Genomic DNA, 24,828 nt, shown 5'->3' on the forward strand with positions numbered 1-24,828 from the left:
TGGACGTCCAATCGCTCTACACCTCCATCCCCCACCAGGATGGTTTGAGGGCTCTCCGCTTCTTCCTGGAACAGAGGCCCAACCAGTCCCCATCCACCAACACCCTCCTCCGCCTGGCTGAACTTGTTCTCACATTGAACAACTTCTCCTTCAACTCCATGCATTTCCTTCAAGTAAAAGGTGTCGCTATGGGTACCCGCATGGGTCCTAGTTATGCCTGTCTTTTTGTGGGATATGTCGAGCATTCTTTGTTCCAGTCCTACTCAGGTCCCCTCCCCCAACTCTTATTCCGGTACATTGATGACTGTATCGGTGCCGTTTCCTGCTCCCGCCCCGAACTAGAAAACTTTATCAACTTTGCTTCCAATTTCCACCCTTCTCTCACCTTTACATGGTCCATCTCTGACACTTCCCTTCCCTTCCTCGACTTCTCTGTCTCCATCTCTGGGGATAGGTTGTCTACCAATATCCATTATAAGCCCACTGACTCCCACAGCTACCTCGGCTACACTTCTTCACACCCTACCTCCTGTAAGGACTCCATTCCATTCTCCCAGTTTCTCCGTCTCCGACGCATCTGCTCTGATGATGCTACCTTCCATGACGATGCTTCTGATATGACCTCCTTTTTCCTCAACCGAGGATTTCCCCCCACTGTGGTTGACAGGGCCCTCAACCGTGTCCGACCCATTCCCCGCACCTCTACCCTCACCCCTTCCCCTCCCTCCCAGAACCGTGACAGGGTTCCCCTTGTCCTCACTTTTCATCCCACCAGCCTCCATATCCAAAGGATCATCCTCCGCCATTTTCGCCACCTCCAGCGTGATGCCACTACCAGTCGCATCTTCCCCTCCCTTCCCCTGTCAGCATTCCGAAGGGATCGTTCCCTCCGCGACACCCTGGTCCACTCCTCCATTACCCCCACCACCTCGTCCCCGTCCCAGGGCACCTTCCCTTGCAATCGCAGGAGGTGTAATACCTGCCCATTTACCTCCTCTCTCCTCACTATCCCAGGCCCCAAACACTCCTTTCAGGTGAAGCAGCGATTTACTTGTACTTCTTTCAATGTAGTATACTGTATTCGCTGCTCACAGTGTGGTCTCCTCTACATTGGGGAGACCAAGCGCAGACTGGGTGACCGCTTTGCAGAACATCTCCGCTCAGTCCGCAAGCAGGACCCTGAGCTTCCGGTTGCTTGCCATTTCAACACTCCCCCCTGCTCTCATGCTCACATCTCTGTCCTGGGATTGCTGCAGTGTTCCAGTGAACATCAACGCAAGCTCGAGGAACAGCATCTCATCTACCGATTAGGCACACTACAGCCTGCCGGACTGAACATTGAGTTCAATAATTTCAGAGCATGACAGCCCCCCACTTTACTTTCATTTTTAGTCATTTTTTCTTCCTTTTTTTTTTTTGCATTCCTTTTTACATTTTTTACAATCTTTTTTTGCATTTATTTCATTTCATCTTAGTTTGTTCAGTTTGCTTACCCACTGTTTTTTTCAGGTTGTTTTTCTTCAGGTTTGCACTTGCTGATGTTCAATATTCAGTATATTCACACCTAATCTGTACTAATGCTTTGTCTTTCAAAACACCATTAACATATTGTTTGCCTTTGCTCCGTGACCTTTTGGTCAGCTATGCGGCCTGGTCCAATCTGCACCTTCTCCTTTGTTATCTCTTGCCCAACCCCCACCTCACTTGTTTATAATCTGTGACTTTTCTAATATTTGTCAGTTCCGAAGAAGGGTCACTGACCCGAAACGTTAACTCTGCTTCTCTTTCCACAGATGCTGCCAGACCTGCTGAGTGAATCCAGCATTTCTTGTTTTTGTTTCAACCCATCATTTGCCTTCCTTGTCACTTGTTTGATCTGCATATTAAGGTCTTGTGACTCTTGTACAAAGACACCCCCAAATCCTTCTGAATATGAAGGTTTACTAGTCTCTCATCTTCTAAAAAATATTTTGCTTTTCATAATTTCATACTTCCCCAAATCGCTGAATTCAGAATAGAGTAGTGGTTAATGGATGTTTGAAACTGAGAGTCGTGGTTAATGGATGTTTTTGGACTGGAGGAAGGTTTGTAGTGGAGTTCCCCAGAGGTCAGTGTTAGGACCCTTGCTCTTCCTGATGTATATTAATGACCTATACCTTGGTGTCAGGGCTCAATTTCAAAATTTGCAGATGATATGAAACTTGGAAGCATTGTGAACTGTGAGGAGGATAGTTTAGAACTTCAAAAGGACATAGACGTTGGTGGAATGGGCAGACAAGTAGCAGATGAAATTCAATGCAGAGAAGTGTGAAGTGATTCAATTTGGTAAGAAGAACACGGAGAGACAATATATAATAAAGGTAACAATTCTAAAGGAGCAGGAGCAGAGGGACCTGGGTGTATATGTGCATGTACTTGAATGTGGCAGGACAGGTTGAGAGAGCAGTTAATAAAGCATACAGTATCCTAGGCTTTATTAATAGGGGCATAAGAAGAACAAAGAAAATTTTTTTTTTTTACAGCACAGGAACAGGCCCTTCGGCCCTCCAAGCCTGCGCCGATCCAGATCCTCTATCTAAACCTGTCGTCTATTTTCTAAGGGTCTGTATCTCTTTGTTTCCTGCCCATTCATGTATCTGTCTAGGTACATCTTAAAAGACGCTATCGTGCCCGCGTCTACCACCTCCGCTGGCAACGCGTTCCAGGCACCCACCACCCTCTGCGTAAAGAACTTTCCACGCATATCCCCCCTAAACTTTTCCCCTCTCACTTTGAACTCGTGACCCCTAGTAATTGAATCCCCCACTGTGGGAAAAAGCTTCTTGCTATGATTCCTCTCATGATTTTGTACACCTCAATCAGGTCCCCCCTCAACCTCCGTCTTTCTAATGAAAATAATCCTAATCTGCTCAATCTCTCTTCATAGCTAGTGCCCTCCATACCAGGCAACATCCTGGTGAACCTCCTCTGCACCCTCTCCAAAGCATCTACATCCTTTTGGTAATGTGGCGACCAGAACTGCACGCAGTATTCCAAATGTGGCCGAACCAAAGTCTTATACAACTGTAACATGACCTGCCAACCCTTGTACATAGATTACAAAAGCATGAAAGTTATGCCAAATTTGTATAAAACACTGGTTCGGCCTCAACTGGATTGTTGTGTCCAGTTCTGGGTGCCACACTTAAGGAAAGGTGTGAAGGCATTGGAGAGAGTGCAGAAAAGATTCACACAAATGGTTCCAGGGATGAGGATAGTTACATGGATCCAGATACAGATCCAGTTACGTGGATAGATTGGAGAAGTTAGGACTGTTTTCCTTGGAGAAGAGAAAGTTGAGAGGAGATTTGATAGAGGTATTCAAAATCAAGAGAGGTCTGGACAGAGTAGATAGGGAGAAACTGTTCCCACTAATGGAAGGATCAAAAACAAGAGGGCACAGATTTAGGGTAATGGGCAAAAGAAGCAATGGCGACATGAGGAAAAACTTTTTCATGTGAGCGGTTAAGATCTGGAACGCACTGCCTGAGAGTGCGGTGGAGGCAGGTTCAATCGATGCATTCAAGAGGGAATTGGAATATTATCTGAAAAGGAAGAATGTGCAGGGCTACGGGTAGGAGGTGGGAAGGAAGCACAAGGTGAATTGCTCCTTTGGAGAGCCAGTGCAGACATGACAGGCTGAATGGCCTTCTTCTGCACTGTAACAATTCTGTTATTCTGTGATTTTTTAAAAAATTCGTTCGGGGGATGTGGGTATTGCCGGCTATCCCTAATTGTCCTTGAGAAGGTGGTGGTGAGTTGCCTTCTTGAACCGCTACAGCCCTTAGGGTGTAGGTAGACCAACAGTGATATTAGGAAGGGAGTTCCAGGATCTTGACCCAGCAACAGTGAAGGAACGGTGATATAGTTCCAAGTCAGGATGGTGTGTGGTTTGGAGGAGTTTGGTGGTGTCCCTGTGCATCTGCTGCCCTTGTCCTTCTAAGTGGTAGAGGTGGTGGGTTTGGAAGGTTCTGTCGAAGGAGCCTTGGTAAGTTGCTGCAGTGCATCTTGTAGATGGTACATACTGCTGCAACTCTGTGTCTATGGTGGAGGGAGTGAATGCTTGTGGATGGGGTGCCAATCAAGCAGCTGCTTTGTCCTGGATGGTGTCGAGCTTCTTGAGTGTTGTTGGAGCTGCACCCATCCAGGCAAGTGGAAAGTATTCCATCACACTCCTGACTTGTGCCTTGTAGATGGTGGATGGGCATTGAGGAGACAGGAGGTGAGTTACTCACCACAGAATTCCCAGCCTCTGACCTACTCTTGTAGCTACAGTATTTATGTGGCTGGTCCACTTCAGTCTCTGGTCAGTGGTAACCGCCAGAATGTTGATAGGGGGGAATTCAGCGATGGTAATGCCATTGAATGACAAGGAGAAATGGTTAGATTCTCTCTTGTTTGAGATGGTTATTGCCAGGCACTTGTGTGGCGTGAATATTACTTGGCCTTTTGTCTCAAAGGTAACAGTGCGACCACTGAGTCAAGCTTGACACCTAAAAATCCTTCTTAAAATGGAACCTGTGCTTTTTGTCTGGGAAACATTTTTGTGGCTTCATTTTGTTGTTGCATATTTCTGAGGATTAGCCAGAAATTACCTAAGGAATACGGAGAGGTGGCCATCTTTTTGGAGAAAGCACTGGAGGCGCTGGTCAAGGTTATACTTTAAGGTTTTTTTTTACTATGTTAAAGGTGTTATATAAATGTAAGTTGTTGTTGTTGCCTCCTTAATGAATTTTAAGCCGCAAAGGCACAGCTCCTCAAAAATGTGCTTGTGTCTGTGGCGTGTCTATACATGTGACTGCCTGGGTAGCATAGGTTCATGGTTCATTGAGCAATTGTTCAAAAACAGATGCAACTGCCTCTGCTCATGGCTGTAAAATGCCTCTTCATCCTTCTGCCACCTGAGGGCAAGGGGAATTCCAGAAGTAATTGCTTAACTATGCAGAAAAGTTGTTGCCTTTCTCAGTGAACCTCCTGTGAATGGTAGGTATTAAAAAAAAACAAAGAAACCAAAATAAATTGACAAACTATGGTGCTTTGCCAAAAAATTGCATTGAAGGTAATGGAAATGACAACAATCCAGAAATGATCAAAAAACAAAAGGACAGAAAGGTGGTGCAAATAAATAATCCTTGACACCTTTTCAAAGAAGAGGAGGTAGCTCTGCTGGCTATGTAGAACCATAGAAAAATTACGGCACAGAAGGAGGCCATTCAGCCCATCGTGACTGTGCTGGCCGAAAAAAACAGCTGCCCAATCTAATCCCACCTTCCAGAACCTGGTCCATAGCCTGTCCAGGTGCCTTTTAAAAGAATTGAGAGTTTCTGCCTCCACCAACTTTCCTGGCAGTGAATTCCAGACACCCACCACTCTCTGGGTGAAAAAGTTTTTCCTCATGTCCCCTCTAATCCTTCTACCAATCACCTTATATCTGTGGCCCCTGGTAATTGACCTCACCGCCTGGGGAAACAGATCCAACACTGAGTCCTGTGGAACGCCGCTCTGGTCCCATTTCCTCGCAGGTTCGCTGACTACTGCTTTGCTCTTCAGGTAGGCCTCGAGCTCCGCTCTCGATTTATAGCTCCCGCTTTGGTCCTGTTTCCTTGCAGGTCCGCCGACTGCTGCTCTGCTCTTCAGGTAGATGTGTCTGCTTTGGGGCGCTATGGCACTGTTTATACAGGTGTGCAGTGTCAACATCATGGTATTGGTGAGAATGAGTGAGATTTATGAGTCTGGTAGCCCTGTCCACAACTAAGTGACTGACAATTGTGACAGTGTACACACAAAGTTGTGAGGTGTAATTGGTCCTAAGTCATAATTTTAATGTTTCTCGTTGTTCTGAATTCTGTCCACAGTATAAATTAGATAAATGCAGAGCACCAGAAGTCAATGTGTATTACAGATCCGCAGCCTCATAAAAGCATATTCTGGACTGCAGGTTTGTCACAGTTGTAAATGCAGATTGATTTTCAGGAAGGAAACTGGCCTATTTGGAACATGACAGTTTTAATTTTTTCAACGTTCTCGAAAAGCTTCAAGACACCACAGCAAATTTCCAACTCCCCACATGAATTGTGCATCTAGTTGTGCTATAAATAGTGTGAGCAGCCACTTCAAGTATGTTAGTGCCTTTGACTCCAGAAAGTAAGCTTGGGTCAGTTGCATAAAATCAAACCCTGCTGACAATCCACTGCCATTAAGGTATAGAGGAAATCTGGGGCTTTCTAATCAAAGTTTAACTATGAGAGGTTAGTAGGTCTTTAAATTATAAATACATTTGCTATACAAATTTCCTACTACAGACTATTTTAACACTATCTGCAGTGTATGGGCATTTTTGGATGTGAGCTTTGTTAACAACAAGTTCTTGGCTTCAAAAGAGGATTCATTATCAGAGCTCAGTTTAAACATAGCAAGATACACATAACAAGTTTACTTTAGGGTGAGTAAATAGTCCAGAAATAGTGGCTTAGTTGATCTAGTGCAAACTTAGATAAGTCCACAGACCCAAACCTGACCTCATCTGAATGTTGTTGCTTTACACTCAATGTCAGCTGACAGTTAGCTTCTTGCTTAACTTGATTATAGTAACCACATTTTACATTTTGCCTTTGCACTTAGCTCTGAGAATCTGGCCTCAGTTGGAATGTAAAGGAACAGCAGCCAAAAGGACAAAATATGTAAACAAAAAAGCCACTTACCTTTGGAGGCCTTTCTAGCTTTGCTGCCTGCTCAGCTTAGATTATCTGATTTAGGGATGAGGGATGAATATTTGCAGCAAAATGAGGCAGTAAGATGTCCCTAAGGCATTCTTGTCTGTATGGCTGCCCATTGCTTGCATCTGCTCTAGGTGCAAGCAATTCATCCACTCCTGGGAGATCCTGAAATCCCTGGGTAACATAAAGGAGGCAGAGAACTGGCATCATGGTCCTGCACTCCCCTTCCTCTCCTTAGCGTTCGCCAGATGCATAGAAGAGAAATGTCATGGCCCATATTTCTATCAATAACAATCAATAAACTACAAAAGACACTGGCAGAGAGGCTGAGGAACCACTGCCCACACTCATAGTGCCCTGAGGGGAGCCCCCAGATGTGGCGGTCAGCCTTTCTTCCTCCCTTTCAGGGCTCACTTAAACCTTCATGCTAACCATAGACACTGCTGCATTGAACTCATGGCCAAGGTGATAGTGTGCAGGCCTATGCGCATCTCTGGGATTTGGCTCTCCAGGAAGGTCGCCAACCTCTCGATGGAGGAAATCATGCACTCACATGCCTGAGACGTGGTAGCACTCATCGCATGCATGGACTGCTCCATCATCTGTGCATGACTGTGCATTGCCTCTGGCAGCTCTCCCAGATATTCCCTTACCTCTGTCTGCAACCCCAGACTGTTCTGTGCTGCTGATACTCTTCATCAGCTAGGAGCTCAGCATGGGCCAGGCCTCCCACAGTCCTCCCACCCTCAGCAGCCTTGCCTGTTACAGCCTCTGTCAGTTACCCGGATGCATGTGTGGTGCTCTCACCCACTTATGACCCTGCATCTAACTCTGAGTGCATACCCACTGAGGTGAAAGTGTCTCCGCTGGTGGGGGGTGCAGGGGAATGGTCTGATGATGGACCCTCTGAGGATTCTTCATCTTCATAGTCAGAGGGCGAGAGGATTCCAGCAGCATCAGCAGACAATCTTCCCTCTGAGGTGTCACGACCTGAATGAGAAAACATAAATATGTAGGGGTTCAGTTGCATGGATCTGCCCGTGCCAACCATGCGTGACGTAGTTCTCTAGAAGGGCAGTGGTGGGCACATGAATACAATGCCTCCTCCCTCTCTTGGGTGGACACTCCAGTCTCTCCATCTGCTATTGGCCAGCTGCCCTCGGAACCCATAAGTTCCAGGACCACCTCCTCTTCCAGAATAAGTTCTTGGATGTCTGGAATCCCACCTCCAGTCTTTGCCCTTTCCCTAGTGTTGTGGACCGTTTTCTCCTGCGAGCACAGAGAGGGACATTGTTAGTCTTCCCATGGAGACCAGCAGTTCTGGTGGTAGCCCTTTGGTCCCTGATGGGGACTTCCGAATGCCTCTACCTCATGTCCACTCTCAAGGGACTTGTGGGGGCAGCTAAAACAGAAAGCCAGCTGTCTTGGAGATACAGCCATGCATCTGACATGATCTGTTATTGCCTCAGCCCCTTTCCACTCCCCCACTCCCTGACCATGTCGCTCTTCCTCCCACGTGATCACATGCAAGCCCTAATGATGAGATGGGTATACATGACTCACCTTGGTGGAGTGAAGGAGGTCATTGACCCTCTTGTGATGATAGACCCAGTTTTGGAGGGTGAACCCATGGCTGTTGACTTCCTTTACAGTGATTGGTCAGGCGGGAGGGTCTTTTCCTGTCCTCCCTTGGGAAGAGGAGCTCCTGCTTTTCCCTTACAGTCTGGAGGAGAATCCATAGGGAGTCATCGCTGAACCATGGAGCCACCTGATGTCTTCCACCTCGCATGATCCCTCTTGGCTTTCAGAGTGCTCTTGATCGTATGAGGCCTTGGTCAGCAGCACAGCAGCATAAGGACTCCAGCTGAGGTGGGGGTGGGGAGGGGGGTGGTCAGCAGCACAGCAGCAGCAAAGGCAAAGCAACAGCAGCATCAGTTTAAGCAGGGCTGGCAGCACTTTAAATATGGTGCCAGCATCTCCATTCATCTCTGCTCACACTGCCATCAACATCTCACAACCCACTCATGTCCTCCAATGAGACAGGCCCCGCGCTTCCTGCAATCAAATAAGTCAGCCGTTGCGTGATCGCGGTCGGCTGGTCACAAGCGGTAATGCCACCCTCATCCAGTCCTGCCACTGGGACCCATGACGGGCTGTTAAAATATAGCCATAGGTGTTACAATACTTAATTCCATTAAAGTCCGATTTCAGGTAAATAAAACCATAAAAAAGATTATTGAATATGGGATTTTATAAATTGTGCATAGAGTACAAGAATAAAGAAGGAATGATGAATTTATACAGAGCATTAGTTGGGCTACAGTTGGAGTACAGTGTGCAGATTTGATTGCTCCATTATAGAAAGAACATTAAATCCGTGATTCTGGAGTGTGCAGCGCAGGCTCACTAGGGCTGGGAGATTATAATTATGAATAAAGCCTTGAGATTCTGGGACTGAATCCACTGATTCCACTGAAGCAGATAAAGGGAGATTTATTGGCTGTTTTTAGAATTATGAAAAGTTTTGATTAGAGAGAATAGAGGAAGACTTTTGAGCATTTGGGAGTTATTGACAAGGGGTCATCAATTTAAAAATATTACTATGCGATTAAAGAGAGAGGTTAAGATGAATTTCTTTACAAATAGAGTTCTTCAAGCATGGAATGCTTTGCTAAAGGGAACAGTTAGTGCAGAGACCATTGCATCTTTTGAAGGAAAAGTAGATAAATATTTGAAGCAGAGGAAGATATAGAGCTATAGAGAGAGAGTGGAACAGAGGGATTTGTTTCGGATTACTCTAGCAAAGAGCAAACACAGACTTGATCAGCCAAATGGTCACCTGTGCTTCTCTATGATTCTAAATATTATGCTTACAAGCTAAGATGGTGCACAACTACAGAGAGAGGACAGGGTAGGACTGGCCACGGTTGAGAAGTTCACACAAGAGTAGATGGCTCTCCCCATTTTGCCTGAGTAGCTGTAATAAATGATACTTCTGGAGGCTTGTGCAACCAGCCAATAAGTATCCCCCATTTATTATGATTTGCAGCATACTCACTTTCTTGCTCTTCACTGATGAAGCTGCCAAACAATGACACAAAATATAATATGATCTCATTGAAGGCATTGTAGTGGGGAATGCATTGCAAATCTTTCTTTTATCTTGCAGTGTGGTCTTTCAAAGACCAGATGCAACAAATGGTTTAATGGACCTGGAATTTCACAGCATCTTATGTTAAATACTCCCCCGTCTCCTGGCACCAGCGGAGCTACCAACGTCCCCAAGAATTTGGGCAATGTATTTAACGGAGAGGCATTGGATGAATCACGTGAGGAGAAAAACTGGAGAGGAAAGAGGACAATCTGCCCAAGCTATGAGTGCAGGCCATCTATCAAAATCTAAGGTTTTTACATAATGAGTTAAGTAAAAACATTTTGGTTAGCCTTCCTATAAAATAAAGTAACGTTAGCACAGGAGAAGCAGCTGATTGGTGAGTGGCTGGTGAGTATTTATTTAAGTAGTAGGTTCAATAGTTTAATAAATATAGGCATGGTAGGGCAGCTTGGACTCATGGAGCGCACATCCTGTTCCATGTTGGTACTCCAGGGTACTTCCCGTGTCCTGGACAATCACATATGCAGGAAGTGTCATCAGCTGCAGCAACTTGAGTTCAGGGTTTCAAAGCTTGAACAGCAGTTGGCATCACTGCAGTTCATCCATAATGCTGAGAGTTTAGTGGATAGCACATTTATAGCTGTCGACACCCGCAGCTTAAGTGTATCAGGTAGAAAGGGAATGGTCAGGCAGTCAAGAAGGACCAGGCAGGTAGTACAGGAGACTCCTGAGTGCATCTCAATATCCAACCAATATTTTGTTCTGAATACTGGAGAGAGTGATGGTTCCTCTGGGGAGTGCAGCGCAAACCTAGTCCACAGCACCATGGCTGGCTCAGCTGTACAGGGGAGCAGAAGGGAAACAATAGTGGGAAAGCAATAGTGGTAACTGCGTGCAGTTCTGGTCGCCACATTACCAAAAGGATGTAGATGCTTTGGAGAGAGTGCAGAGGAGGTTCACCAGGATGTTGCCTGGTATGGGGGGTGCGCTAGCTATGAAGAGAGGTTGAGTAGATTAGGATTATTTTCATTAGAAAGACAGAGGTTGAGGGGGGACCTGATTGAGGTGTATAAAATCATGAGAGGTATAGACAGGGTGGATAGCAAGAAGCTTTTTCCCAGAGTGGGGGATTCAATTACTAGGGGTCACGAGTTCAAAGTGAGAGGGGAAAAGTTTAGGGGGGATATGCGTGGAAAGTTCTTTACGCAGAGGGTGGTGGGTGCCTGGAACGCGTTGCCAGCGGAGGTGGTAGACGCGGGCACGATAGCGTCTTTTAAGATGTATCTAGACAGATACATGAATGGGCAGGAAGCAAAGAGATACAGACCCTTAGAAAATAGGCGACAGGTTTAGATAGAGGATCTGGATCGGCACAGGTTTGGAGGGCCGAAGGGCCTGTTCCTGTGCTGTAATTTTCTTTGTTCTTTGTTCTTATAAGGGATTTGAGAGTTAGGGATGCAAACAAGTGTTTCTGCGGCCACAGTTGTGAATCCAAAATGTTATATTGCCTCCCTGGTGCCAGAGTCAAAGATGTCACTGAGTGGCTGATGGGGGAGGGTGAACAACCAGCGGTCATGGTACGTATTAGTACCAATGACATAGGGAGAAAGAGGCATGAGGTCCTGCAGGCAGATTTTAGGGAGCTTGGAAAAAGCTAGCAAGCAGGACCTCAAATGTAGTAATCTCCAGATTACTGCTGGTACCACGTGCAAGTGACTATAGAAATAGGAGGATAGAGCAGATGAATGTGTGGCTGAAGAGATGGTGCAAATGAGAGGGCTTCAGATTCCTGGGACATTGGGACTAGTTCTGGGGGAGATGGGTTGCACCAATGTCCTTGTGGAGCAATTGGTTAGTGCTACTGGGGAGGGTTTAAGCTAACTTGGCAGGGGCATGGGAATCAGTAGGTAACATTAGAAAGAAAAACAAGGTGCAAAGAGAATTGGGAGAGACAGAGAGCATTAGGTAAGAAATATTAAGTGGTGTCAGAGCAAGAGGGAATGCAACAAAGCCTAACTTAAATTAAGTGCATGAATGTGAATGAATGGAGTGTGGTAAATAAAGTTGGTGAGCGGCAGGCACAGATAGTCACATGGAAATATGATGTTGCGGTGATAACAGAGACCTGGCTCAAAAAAGGGCGGTACTGGGTATTAAATATTCCTGTATACAAGGTGTTCAGGAAAGATAAAGAAGGAAAGGGGTAGCAATATTGATTAAGGAGAACATTAAAGAAGTGGAGAGAGAGGATCTCCCAGAGGGGTCAAGGACAGAATCTATTTGGTTAGAACTAAGAAACAATAGAGGTACCATTACACTGCTGGGTGTATTCTATAGGCCACCTACTAGTGGGAAAGATATAGAGGAACAAATTTGCAAGGAAATTACAGAGAGGTGCAAGAATTATAGGGTAGTTATAAATCTAAGGTTTTAGAAAGTAAGGGTGAAGTAAAAACATTTTAGTTAACGTTCCTATAAATTAAAGTGATGTCAGCACAGGAGAAGTAGCTGATTGGTGCATTCAGAAAAATTTCCCACCTCAGTATGTTTCTGGTCCAACAAGGAAGGAGGCATTGCTGGATCTGGTTCTGGAGACTGAGGTGGGTCAAATGGATCAAGAGTCAGTTGGGAAACATTTAGGGAAGAGTAATCTTAGTATCATAAGGTTTAGGTTGGCTATGGGAAAGAACAAGGAGCAATCCAGAGTAAAATGAATTAATTTGGGGTGGTGTGGGGGGGGGGGGGGGGCGGGGTTGGTGCACAATATCAATGGGGTGAGAATGAATCTGGCCCAGATAAATTGGAATCAAAGATTGACAGGCAAAACTGGAATGGAACAATGGGCTGCCTTTAAAGAGGAGATAGTTTGGGTGCAGTCGAGGTACATTCCCATGAGGGGAAAAGGTCGAGCAAACAAATTCAGAGCTCCCTGGATGACAAAAGAGATAGGGAATAAGATGAAGCAGAAAATGTGTGCGTATGACAGATATAAGTTGGATAGTTCAATTGAGAACCAGGCTGAATATAGAAGGTTTAGAAGGAAAGTAAAGTAAGAGAAGTAAAGAGAGAGTATGAGAAGAGACTGGCAGCTACCATAAAAGAGAAATCAAAAGTCTTCTATAGGCATATAAATAGTAAAAGGGTGCTAAAATGAGGAGTGGAGCTGAATGAGGACCAAAAAGGGAATTTACACATGGAGGCAGGGGGCATAGCTGATATGGTAAATAAGCACTTTGCATTTGTCTTTACCAAGGAAGAAAATGCTGCCCAAGATATAGTGAAAGAGGAGGTAGTTGAGACACTGTATGGGCTAAAAATTGCTAAAGCGGAGGTATTAGATAGCCTGGCTGTATTTCAAGTTGATAAGTCAACAGGACCGGATGAGAGCATCCAAGCATACTGAGGGAAGTAAGGGTGGAAATTGCAGAGACACTGGCCATAATTTTCCAATCCTCCTTAGATACAGGGGTGGTGCCAGAGGACTGGAGAATTGTTTAAAAAGAGTGCAAGGATAAGTCCAACAACTACAGGCCAGTCAGTTTAACCTCAGTGGTGGGAAAGCTTTTAGAAATGATGGGCTGGATTTTACCAAGCCCACGACGTCAGGCCCCATGACGGGGAGTGCCAGGAGATTGTTCCAGTAGAGGACAACCTTGGAGGCTGGCGCCGGGAGGGCCCGGCTCGATCCTCCTGGCTACGGCAAGGCTCCATGGTGGCCCCTCCGCCACAGGGCGACAGGACCTCAATTTCCATATTTAAATCATTAAAACAAATTCATTTAAATATACTTAGCAGCAATGTTCCGGTCCTGCTGCTATCTTCAGTGCGACGGCCGAAACTCCTGCGCCTTCAATCACCCATTTGGGGAACGCAGGTGTGACACTGTGGGGGGAGGAGGGGGAGTTAGGATTTTCAGTGTGGTGGGGGGGGGTGGGGGGGTGCGGTTGGCGATGGGGTCAAATAAGCAGCATCAGTGTAGGGGATGGTGGGAAAGGATGAACTTCCAACTTTGTGCATTCTGTGGAGGGAAAGGCCAGAATTCAAAGATAAGTGATTTGGGGAGGAAAGGGCAAATGTAATTTTTTTGGGGGGGTGCAGTTTGGAAACAGGCATGACAATTTTATTCTGTAAATTTTGGTGGGGGTGTAACTTTAAAAATTCAAATTTGCTGGCAGGGCTGGCTGCCCGTTAAAGATGGTGCCAGCACCTGCGCACAGGCAGGTGGCGCCATTGCCGGGGATGGACAGCCCACCCCCTCCATGTAACTGGCAGGGGGGGGCGGGCTACCCCGGCTGTTTAAATGAGCCACCGCGCAGGAGATCACGGCGACTCTTTGGCGAGCGGCCTGCATTTCTTAAACTTGCCGCCGGGAGCAATAGGGGGCGCTTAAAATCCAGCCTGATAATTCAGAACAATATTAACAGGAACTTGGACAAATGCGAATTAATTAAGGAAAGCCAGCACAGATTTCTTCAAGGCAAATTATATTTAACTTACTTGCTTGAGTATTTTTGATGAGGTAGGAGAGAGTTGATGAGGGTAATGCGGTTGATATGGTGTATACGAACTCCCAATAGGCATTTGATAAAATGCCACAAAACGGGCTTGTCAGCAAAGTTGGAGCCCATGGAATAAAAGGGACAGTGGCAGCATGGATACAAAATTGGCTGAGTGACAGAAAACAGAGAGTATTGGTGAACAGTTGTTTTTTGGACAGGAGCAAGGTATATAGTGAGGTTCCCCAGGGGTCGGTGTTAGGACCCCTGCTTTTCTTGACATATATTAATGACCTAGATACGGGGGTACAGGACAGAATTTCAAAATTTGCAGATGATACAAAACTTGAAAGTATTGGGAACCATAAAGCTCTGGTTAGGCCCCAACTGGAGTATTGCATCCAGTTCTGGTCATCACACTTTCGGAAGGATGTGAGGGTCCTTGAGAGGGTGCAGAGGTGATTTACCAGAATGGTTCCAGGGATGAGAGATTTTAGTTATAAGGTTAGCTTGGAAAAACTGATGTTGTTCTCCTTAGAACAAAGGAGATTGAGGGAAGATTTAATAGAAATGTACAAGATTATGACAGGCTTAGATAAGTTAGACAAGTGTGGAAGAAAATAATAATCATGGGAAAATAAGTAAAAGAATTATGCTTGCTAAGCAGGAATGAAATAGTTAAAAGTAAATGCTGATGATGTGGAATCATGTAGACTAGATGACGCCTGTGATTCCTGTAATTATCAGGACATTTGCTCCTTTGTGGTATAATCAGGTAACCCTTTGTTATTTGGAACAATGGGCTCTTTTGAAACAATACTACCCATCTCTGTCAGATTAATGATAAGGAATGTAAGACTCAAGGACAATTGATGGGGTCTGGGATGACTAATGTCAAGGAATGTGAACGCAAAGTCGTTTACTTTGGTGTATTAATGTAAGCACTCTTCTTTTGTTCGAGAAAGTGCTGCTTACAGTGCGGACTGTACAGGCTCTCCGTGATATCACGTCAATAAACTCCTAGCAGCGAATCTCGAAGTCTCCGTTTAAGTTATTAAAATATCTTCGACAAAATTGGCGTAGTCGGCAGGATCCCTGAGTTAACGGGATCTAAAAAGAACCTAGTGAAAAAGTTAATCGGCAGGATCAGGGGTAAGTCAACTCTTCTGCGACCCTAATGTCTCAATCACCCAGCCTGAGCCGGAATTAAGAGGGCGACTGAGCCCCACGTGAAGGCCAGGGTTAACTGGGCGAAGGGACCAGAGGGAGCAAGGGAGAGTTGGCTGAAGCCTGATCCCAAAATATCTAAATTTGGGAGCTGACCCATTGGGAAAGTCCCGGTGCCTCCTAGCTGAAAGGGGGAGAGTACCTAGCGCTTCCTAGCTGAAATGGGGATGGCGCTGCGCGTCCTAGCTGAAAGGGGGACGGCGCAGGATTGCTTAGTCTAGTCCGGCCGGTGACTCGAGCTGAGCCAAAAGCCTGTTGATCTGAGGCAAGATCGCCGAGAAGAAAAGAAGTGAGACTTAAAGCATCAGAATATAATGGAAGTAGCTACTGTAAAAAGTGAAAAAGGGTTGACTTCGAGGCTCGGAAAAAGGAAAAGAAAACCGGTGAGCGCTCGTTGTATATTTTTGTAAATTTTAGACCGTGGGCACTGTTGTATATAACTAAAGACATTTAAGTTACAGGAGGAGAATGGGTAACAAAGGCAGTCGAGCGGACTCATCCGCTCCTGCCAAAGGAGGAACAAAAGGTAAAGACACCCGTGTGGGAACAGGTGCAAACTGCCAGCACAAGAAAAAGACCGAAGCAAGAATACGAAAAACGATCCGACAACGAAGGAAAGTAGGAGATCCCATTGTTCCACCGGGATCGCCAGCTGATACAGTAATAAGAGAAACTGGAGACGATCAATATGCGGTAACCTTTAGTAGCGATCTATATGGCTGGTCTAATGGTGACTGGCCATATGGGGGAAGTTTTAAGTTATCTTTAATACAGGAATGGGAAGATATTACTAGGGCTGAAGGAGGAGACCCCGATTGGGATATCTCCTATATGTTATGGTGTTTTGCAAAATGGAAGGAGGTGGCCCAAAGGCACCAGCCTCCAAAGAAAAAAGAGAAAAAAGAAGAGGAGGTTAGTAAGGCAATTCCACCTACCGCCCCTATAGTAGAAATGTATCCTAGACTACCAGCCAAGGAATCCACTGACCCTGGAGAGGAATTACATAACTTACTACTAATGGCTGCTGCTTGGAGACACCAGCAGCCACCTCCCTATAACCCTATTAACCCCCCTCATATTCCAGGAAATGGGGGAGCAGAAGCATTCCCAACAGTGCGAGAGGAAGAGGTAGTGGAACATCCCAGAGATGATCCACAGGATAGGGGTGCGGGAGGTCCCGCTGACGGGACCCGATCCAAAACGCAAGTAGTAGGTTCCATGACGAAAGACGAACCTGAGCCCCCAGATAGTACAGTAGGATGATATCCAAGAGTAATGATTGGAGATATGCCGGTCCTGAAACCTTGGTCCCCAGCAGAAGCTCGGGCTATGATAGCTGAAGCCCCAAATCCTCTTAAAAAGCCGATTGCCTTTCACAGGTGGCTGCAGCAAATGTGTGACATTTATTCTCCCCTTCCTGGGGATGTGTTAATGTTACTAAAATGTGCCTACGGGTCCTCGTGGTCTACCCTTAAGGAGGGATTCGCCGTCCCTCCTGGAGAAAATGGACAATTTAGGCAAGATAATGAACAACGAGAGCAGGGCAATGAGTCACTTGCGCATTGGTTAGAGAATAGGGGAAAAAAAGCCATTTTGAGAGGAGCAAAGAAACATAGTGATATAGGAGAAGTAACCTGCTGCTTGCAGCGAAAGGATGAGACTATCACAGATTTTGTGGCCCGTTTTTGGAGTAAATGGGAAGAACATGCAGGAGTCCCAATGGAAGGCAATGGACCCCTAGCAGTACAAACTTTATTGAATTGCATGCTGCCCTCCCAGGCACAAGCTTTTAAATTGGTTAATCTAAATTGGCAAGAACAAACATGGACACAAGTAGTCACAGCATTAATAAACATGGACAGAGAAGGACTTTTTAGCTCCGCCAGGGAGCAAAAATCAAAACCAGCAAGACAGTTCTTCCAGCAAAGTAGAGGAGGATTCACAGCAAGAGGTGGTTATGGAAGAGGAAGAGGAAGGGGTCGAGGCCAGTGGCGAAGTAGAGATAAAACACAGGATGAGTGCAGAAATTGTGGCAAAATAGGTCACTGGGCAAGGGATTGTCGATGTCCCCCTAAACAACAGGGATGCCCTCAGGCTAGAGAATACCAGAGAGAATACCCGAGCCAAAGACCAACCCCATTCTCCTTTAATAACCAATCTACATAGGGCAGCCCGGAAGAAGTGGCGGTACAGGCGTAAGTAATCAGACTGTCCAAATCAATAAAGGAACAGCCTATGACCACAGTAAAAGTAGGCAATAGTTATTTGGACCTTCTGGTTGATGCCGGCGCTACTATGTCCTCTGTACCCCCTTCTGTGGGATTGCCCAAAAGCCAGACAAATATCCTCAGCATGGGTGTAGCCGGTATCCCCATGTTAGAACCCTTATCCGAGCCAACTGAACTCTGCATACATGGAAGTTCAATTGTAGATACTCTCATAGTATCAAAACTGCCCCTCTCCCTATGTTAGGACGACAGGCATTGTGCAAATTGGGAGCCACCATATTTTGCACCCCTGATGGTATGTTTATGGAACTCCCCCAAATGAAAGCGCACCAATTAATGAATGTACTGATGGAAACGGAAAAAGAGACCGTTCCCATATTATACTGCTGGCAATTGAATGATAATCCATATAGCCAACTGGTGCAGCAAATATACTGTGCCTTGACACAAATTGAAGGGGAACACGAAAATCATTTGCGGTATATAATCATGACCAGCAAGGAAAAACAAAAGGGTCCGTTGTACGGCCTGGTTCATGCATACAGATTCCCAGCAATATCGGCAGTTTGTCAACCCATATTTGGGCCAGCCTGAATTAGTACAGGCTTCACCCTACTTATATTTTGGAAATGAAAGTCTGGGAGTCCTGATTTACCTTAATCCTAGTCAGTACGCGAGATTTGAAATGGGGAACACATTGGAACCTCATCTTACATTGGCAGTTAAAACACCTGCCCACCCGAAAAATGATAAAAAGAATAAAAAACTACCGCCCACAATATTCCGTCATGCTCCCGTCGAGAGACAAAGAGGTGGAGGTAGATTTTTTCAATGAATGTGAAGAGAGAATGAAGATACGTAAGAGGCAATGGGATACTATATTTGAGGCCTGGACAACGTATGCCAGCCAAGAGCGACGTCTCAATTCATTCCATCTTCGCTGCCTTCGGAGAATACTTGGCATCAGGTGGCAGGACTATATCTCCAACACAGAAGTCCTTGAAGCGGCCAACATCCCCAGCTTATACACACTACTGAGTCAGCGGCGCTTGAGATGGCTTGGCCATGTGAGCCGCATGGAAGATGGCAGGATCCCCAAAGACACATTGTACAGCGAGCTCGCCACTGGTATCAGACCCACCGGCCGTCCATGTCTCCGTTATAAAGACGTCTGCAAACGCGACATGAAATCGTGTGACATTGATCACAAGTCGTGGGAGTCAGTTGCCAGCATTCGCCAGAGCTGGCGGGCAGCCATAAAGACAGGGCTAAATTGTGGCGAGTCGAAGAGACTTAGTAGTTGGCAGGAAAAAAGACAGAGGCGCAAGGGGAGAGCCAACTGTGCAACAGCCCCAACAAACAAATTTCTCTGCAGCACCTGTGGAAGAGCCTGTCACTCCAGAATTGGCCTTTATAGCCACTCCAGGCGCTGCTTCACAAACCACTGACCACCTCCAGGCGCGTATCCATTGTCTCTCGAGATAAGGAGGCCCAAAAGAAGAAAGAAGAGGCAATGGGATACTATATTTGAGAGACAACAGCCCCAGGGGGCGCATCAACTACTACTGCCCTTTGCGTTGACAAAAGTCCCCCCTGAATTATGGGCGCAGCATAAAAATCATGTTGGAAGAGTACACTCAGCCCCTGAACACAGGGCCCAGTTACAGAAAAACGCCATATTGCCTTGTCTCAAGCAATACCGTTTAGCCCCGGAAGCAGAAGAAGGCATAGCTCCAGTTATAAATGCACTGCTGGAACAAGGAGTATTGATCAAAACACAAAGTCCTTGTAATACACCAATTTTACCTATCCCAAAAATAGGACGCCCAAATGACTGGAGATTTGTGCAAGATCTGAGAGCCATTAATAAGATTGTGGTTCCCATTGCCCCTCCAGTACCGGACACTAATATAATACTCTCATCCATACCCGCGGATGCTACGACATTCTCGGTCATAGACTTATGCTCCGTATTCTTCTCCATACCGTTACATTCGGACAGTCAGTATCTATTTGCCTTTACATACAAAAATCAGCAGTATACTTGGACTCGTTCGCCTCAAGGATACACTGAGAGCCCTGCCGTTTATGCCGCTGCTGTAAAAAATGATTTGGAACAATGTCAACTATCCAATCAATCCACCCTTATATAATATGCCGATAACCTGTTAGTATCATCTACAACCGGACTCGACTGTCTAGAAGATACCCTAACGCTGCTACGACACCTGGCCAAAAGGGGTCATAGGGTCTCTCCGGAAAAAATGCAATTTTGCCAGACATCAGTACAATATTTAGTATTCGTGTTGGAACACGGGCGGCACCGTCTGGGGCCAGAACGCATCAAAGCGGTTCAAAATATGCCCATCCCCAAAACTAAGAAAGACATTTTATCCTTTTTGGGGATGGTGGGATACTGCAGACAGTGGATCTATGATTACAGAGAAATAGATGCAATTCTGAGATCAGCCACGTTGCAAAATGAGTCCTCTATCATTGAATGGACACCAGAAAGAAATAAAGCATTCTCAGACCTTAAGAAAGTGAGGGTGGAGGCCCCAGCTCTAGGACTACCCGTATATACTAAGCCTTTTTTCCTGTATGTTAACGAAAAACAGGGATTTGCAACAGGAGTACTAGCACAAGAACATGGAGGAGGAAAGCGACCGGTGGCATATTATTCTGTATCTCTACCTGCTGTAGTAAAGGGAATGCCAGCCTGCTTGCGTGCGGTGGCAGCTGCTGCCACTATGGTCGAAAAATCTATCCCCATTGTGCTGGATCATCCTTGCACAGTCATTGTTCCCCATGCTGTTTTACTGCTGTTAAACTCAGCGGTTACGCAACATTTTACGGCGGCTAGAAGAACTGGCTACGAAGTTATCCTTTTGTCGCACTCTTACTATACTTACCTACGATCTCCAGCCGTTAACCCAGCTACTTTTGTCCCCCTGCAAGAAGCCTCCTCTGATGAATTAGACCATGATTGCCTATTGACCGTGGCAGCAGTCACTTCACCAAGGCCAGACATATCAAGCGAACCTTTGGACAATCCGGATCTGATACTATACACTGATGGCTCGTCAAGTAGACCGTGTGACGATCTATTACTGGCCAGATATGCAGTAGTCACTCCCAGTGATATATTAGAAGCAAATCCATTGCCGTCGGGTACTTCCGCACAGGCAGCCGAGTTGTATGCGTTAACCAGAGCATGTATTTTGGCAGAAGGGAAAACTGTCAATATCTATACGGACTCTAGATATGCATTTGGGGTGGTCCATGATTTTGGCCAATTATGGAAAAATAGAGGATTTATTACTTCCTCGGGGAAATCAATTAAGCATACACAGTTGGTATTGGATTTATTGGATGCCATGCAGTTGCCAGAAAAGGTTGCTGTGATCAAGTGCAAGGCCCATACCCACGGCACTGACGAAGTGTCCTGTGGTAATCGCTTTGCCGATCATGTTGCCAAAGATGTTGCATTACAACAACCTCCTATACAGGCCTTAAAAAATGATACAGCACTTGAGCCCCCTGCAATTATCGATCTAGAAACGCTTCAGCAAGCCCAAGAATGGGTAACAGTACAAGAAAAACGTACTTGGGAGAAGGCGGGATGCCATGTGTCAGCCGGTGTTTGGAAACATCCGGATGGACGAATCACATGCCCCCGTAGTTTGTTTTTGCCCCTGGCTCGTCTGGCTCATGGCCAGGCTCACATGGGCAAAGGAGGGATGGTACATTCATTGTCCCAACAATGGTATGCACCTGGAATAACGGTAGCACCTGAAAAAGTGGCATTAATTTGGAATGATGAAAAATCATTAAAATATGCTCAAGCCATGTGTGAAACGGCAAGAAAAATACATGAAAGAGTCAGAGAGGCACAGGTGCGACCCACTGAAGGAAATATGCACCCCTTTAAACCAGGAGATCAGGTTTATATCAAAGCACTAAACAAAGATGCTTTTTCTCCTAGGTGGAAAGGACCATACCTGGTGCTACTGACAACTCGGACAGCCCTTAAATTGAAGGACAAGCCCGATTGGATACACGCCACCCGGTGTAAATTACATCATTCAGATGAATGAGTGTACAACGAAAAAGAAAGCAGAAGATAGGATCTTGGTGTAGCAATTGGCGGCCCAGAAGACCCCTGCTTACCGCCCTCCCGGGTGGAATTTTGAATTGACTGAACTAATATTGTTTGTGTTGTTCGGTATAATATATGCATGCTTAAAGACTATAATAATATGAATCTGAAAAGTACATTGTTACTAATTGGGTGCTTGGCCATAGTAAAGGCCATCTATAGTATTCAGTTATCACAGATAAAAGGTAAAACAGGATGGACAGGGAAGATGGGTTGAAGACAGGGGAGTAAAATTAGAATGCAAGGAAGTTTTACTTGTAAGGCTGGAAACCTCTGTGTAATAGGTAATTGGACTGGAACCTGCAAAGGATGTGGAAGGTGGGTGGGACACGGAAAGGTTATGTTTACCCTCAGTAAAGGAGAAAATGTAACACTCAAGATAGAATTTAAAGAAGGGGTGAAAATGGCTTGTAGCCCGGATGGGAATATTAGTAGATTGCAGGACGGACAATGGAGACACCAATGGGCATACAATGGTACAGACGGCATGAGTAACATAACAGGAAAAGAAGAAATTAGTCTAAGTACAACCCACTGGTATGGATGCAGGAATAGCACCCCCATAAGTAATTGGAACTCTATGGTACAACTATTTTACGTAAGAAAGACAAATCAGCAAGAAACACCTATGGGTCACCTACAGAGATTACACTCCACCTGTACTCAGGTGTTAGTTTCCCCCTACACTTTAAATTTGACAATACAAGTACAGTATAATAATAAAGACAATCCAAGCTGCAATGTTTCAACTATACAAGCTAAGCTTAATGAAGTAAGAAGAAAGAGAGATATAGGAACGGTATTAGGTGGACTGGGAACAGGAATAGGAGCACTCAATGCAATAGATATAGAAACCCTGCAAAATAAGATACAACAGGTGGGAGGACTAACAGGGGACGCAATAAAATTACGTAATGGATGGGACAAAATTTTGACAGCAACAGTTCTAACGCAATGGGTGTCTGATAAAATGAGATGGGAACAAACGGATAAGATAGCAAAGGCGCAAAAGGATGTGATTAAAGATCAAGAGAAAGTGAATAGTCATATGCAGTGTATGTTTGAAGAACTAACTAAGCAACTGCTATGGGCAGAATTGGAATGAATTGCCCTATCAGGACATAGCCGAAGTTGGATAAAGTTGTTTAATTTCGAACAAAGTAATTTAGAATTAAGACCAGACCGGAGGCATACTGTCTGTGATTCGAAGGGATGTAATTTTACGATGAAAGTGGTGAATTCATCAAAAGCTGAAACTTGGTGCCAGTTTTTGGTCTTGCCACACTTGTTTGGAGACAATTTTTGGTACCCAGAGATCATAGGGAAATGGATAGATCAAAAGAATAGAACTCATGAGACAGTGGATTGCCAGGATTGGCCATTTGGAAAGGTGTGCCCTTTACATACTCCGGTGTATGAACCATGTTCCATACAACATAGCCAAGGAGCATGTGAAAGGACCCTGAAACCCAACAACGATACCATCTTGCATGAAATAGGACAAAATCAAGTGTGTATTAGCGGAGTTTGGCCAGTCTATATAGATGGAACTTTCAAGAAGCCCCCATTGAATACATGTATAAAGGATGTGTATACCATCTATGATCCTCATAGCAATAAAACATACCAATTAGGAAGGTGGACCAATGTAGATAAAAGGAGAACTGTGTTGGGAGTAAAAAATGTACAGTAAATTTGGTAAATCTGACAAAAATAATAAAAAATGATAGTATAATATCGTAAATGTTGAAGGAAAGAGGCAGAGATTTGCAACATTTGAAAGTAGTAATGAATTATGACGAGCAAGGCTTAGTAAGAATATCTGATCAAATTACGAGTTTAACAACACACCATTGGTGGGATGTATTTACAGGCTGGTCACCAAAAGCCTCAAGTGTATTAGCATTATTTGTGCACCCAATGGTACTGATATGTGTTGCAGCGGCAATTTTGTTGATTTTGACTTGTATCATGTGGCTTAGAGTGAAGTATTTAATAGTGCAAGTCACAGAATCAGTGGGAAAAGTGAGAAGAGTTACTAAGAAGTTAGAAAGAAAAGAAGAAACCGGAGCAAAAAAGGATGATTATGATGAAAAAGAATGTCTGAATATGCCACCGCTCCCACAAGGGTACCTTACGAGCAGGAATATTATACAAATGTGTGAAATGTTGTGTTGATCTAAAAGATCAACAAGGAGGGATTTGTGGAAGAAAATAATAATCATGGGAAAATAAGTAAAAGAATTATGCTTGCTAAGCAGGAATGAAATAGTTAAAAGTAAGTGCTGATGATGTGGAATCATGTAGACTAGATGACGCCTGTGATTCCTGTAATTATCAGGACATTTGCTCCTTTGTGGTATAATCAGGTAACCCTTTGTTATTTGGAACAATGGGCTCTTTTGAAACAATACTACCCATCTCTGTAAGATTAATGATAAGGAATGTAAGACTCAAGGACAATTGATGGGGTCTGGGATGACTAATGTCAAGGAATGTGAACTGATAGCGTAAAGTCATTTACTTTGGTGTATAAATGTAAGCACTCTTCTTTTGTTCGAGAGAGTGCTGCTTCCAGTGCGGACTGTACAGGCTCTCCGTGATATCATGTCAATAAACTCCTAGCAGCGAATCTCGAAGTCTCCATTTAAGTTATTAAAATATCTTCGACAAAATGGAAAAACTGTTCCCATTAACTAATGGCACAAGGACTAGGGGATACAGATTGAAGGTTTTGGGCAAGAGATGCAAGAGAATATGAGGAAGAACTTTTTTACACAGCGGATAGTAATGACCTGGAACTCGCTAGACACAAGGGTAGTGGAAGCGGAGACAATCAATGACTTCA

General features: G+C 45.0%; 1 protein-coding gene across 1 annotated transcript; it reads left to right on the forward strand.

Annotated features, from left to right (window-relative positions):
- Nucleotides 1–9,755: 9,755 nt before the first annotated feature.
- On the forward strand, nucleotides 9,756–18,768 carry LOC137369972 (uncharacterized). The gene is made up of 2 exons (XM_068031815.1): nucleotides 9,756–10,174; nucleotides 16,055–18,768. Exon 2 carries the CDS (start codon nucleotides 16,062–16,064, stop codon nucleotides 16,854–16,856), a length of 795 nt encoding a protein of 264 aa, XP_067887916.1. The 5' UTR covers nucleotides 9,756–10,174; nucleotides 16,055–16,061; the 3' UTR covers nucleotides 16,857–18,768.
- The last annotated feature ends 6,060 nt before the right edge of the window (nucleotides 18,769–24,828 follow it).

This window comes from Heterodontus francisci, chromosome 5, assembly GCF_036365525.1.
Source record: "Heterodontus francisci isolate sHetFra1 chromosome 5, sHetFra1.hap1, whole genome shotgun sequence".
NCBI lineage: Eukaryota > Metazoa > Chordata > Chondrichthyes > Heterodontiformes > Heterodontidae > Heterodontus > Heterodontus francisci.

Excerpts from the sequence above, each read along its gene's own strand:
- LOC137369972 (XM_068031815.1), top strand. The coding sequence starts at position 16,062 with ATGGGTAACAAAGGCAGTCGAGCGGACTCATCCGCTCCTGCCAAAGGA.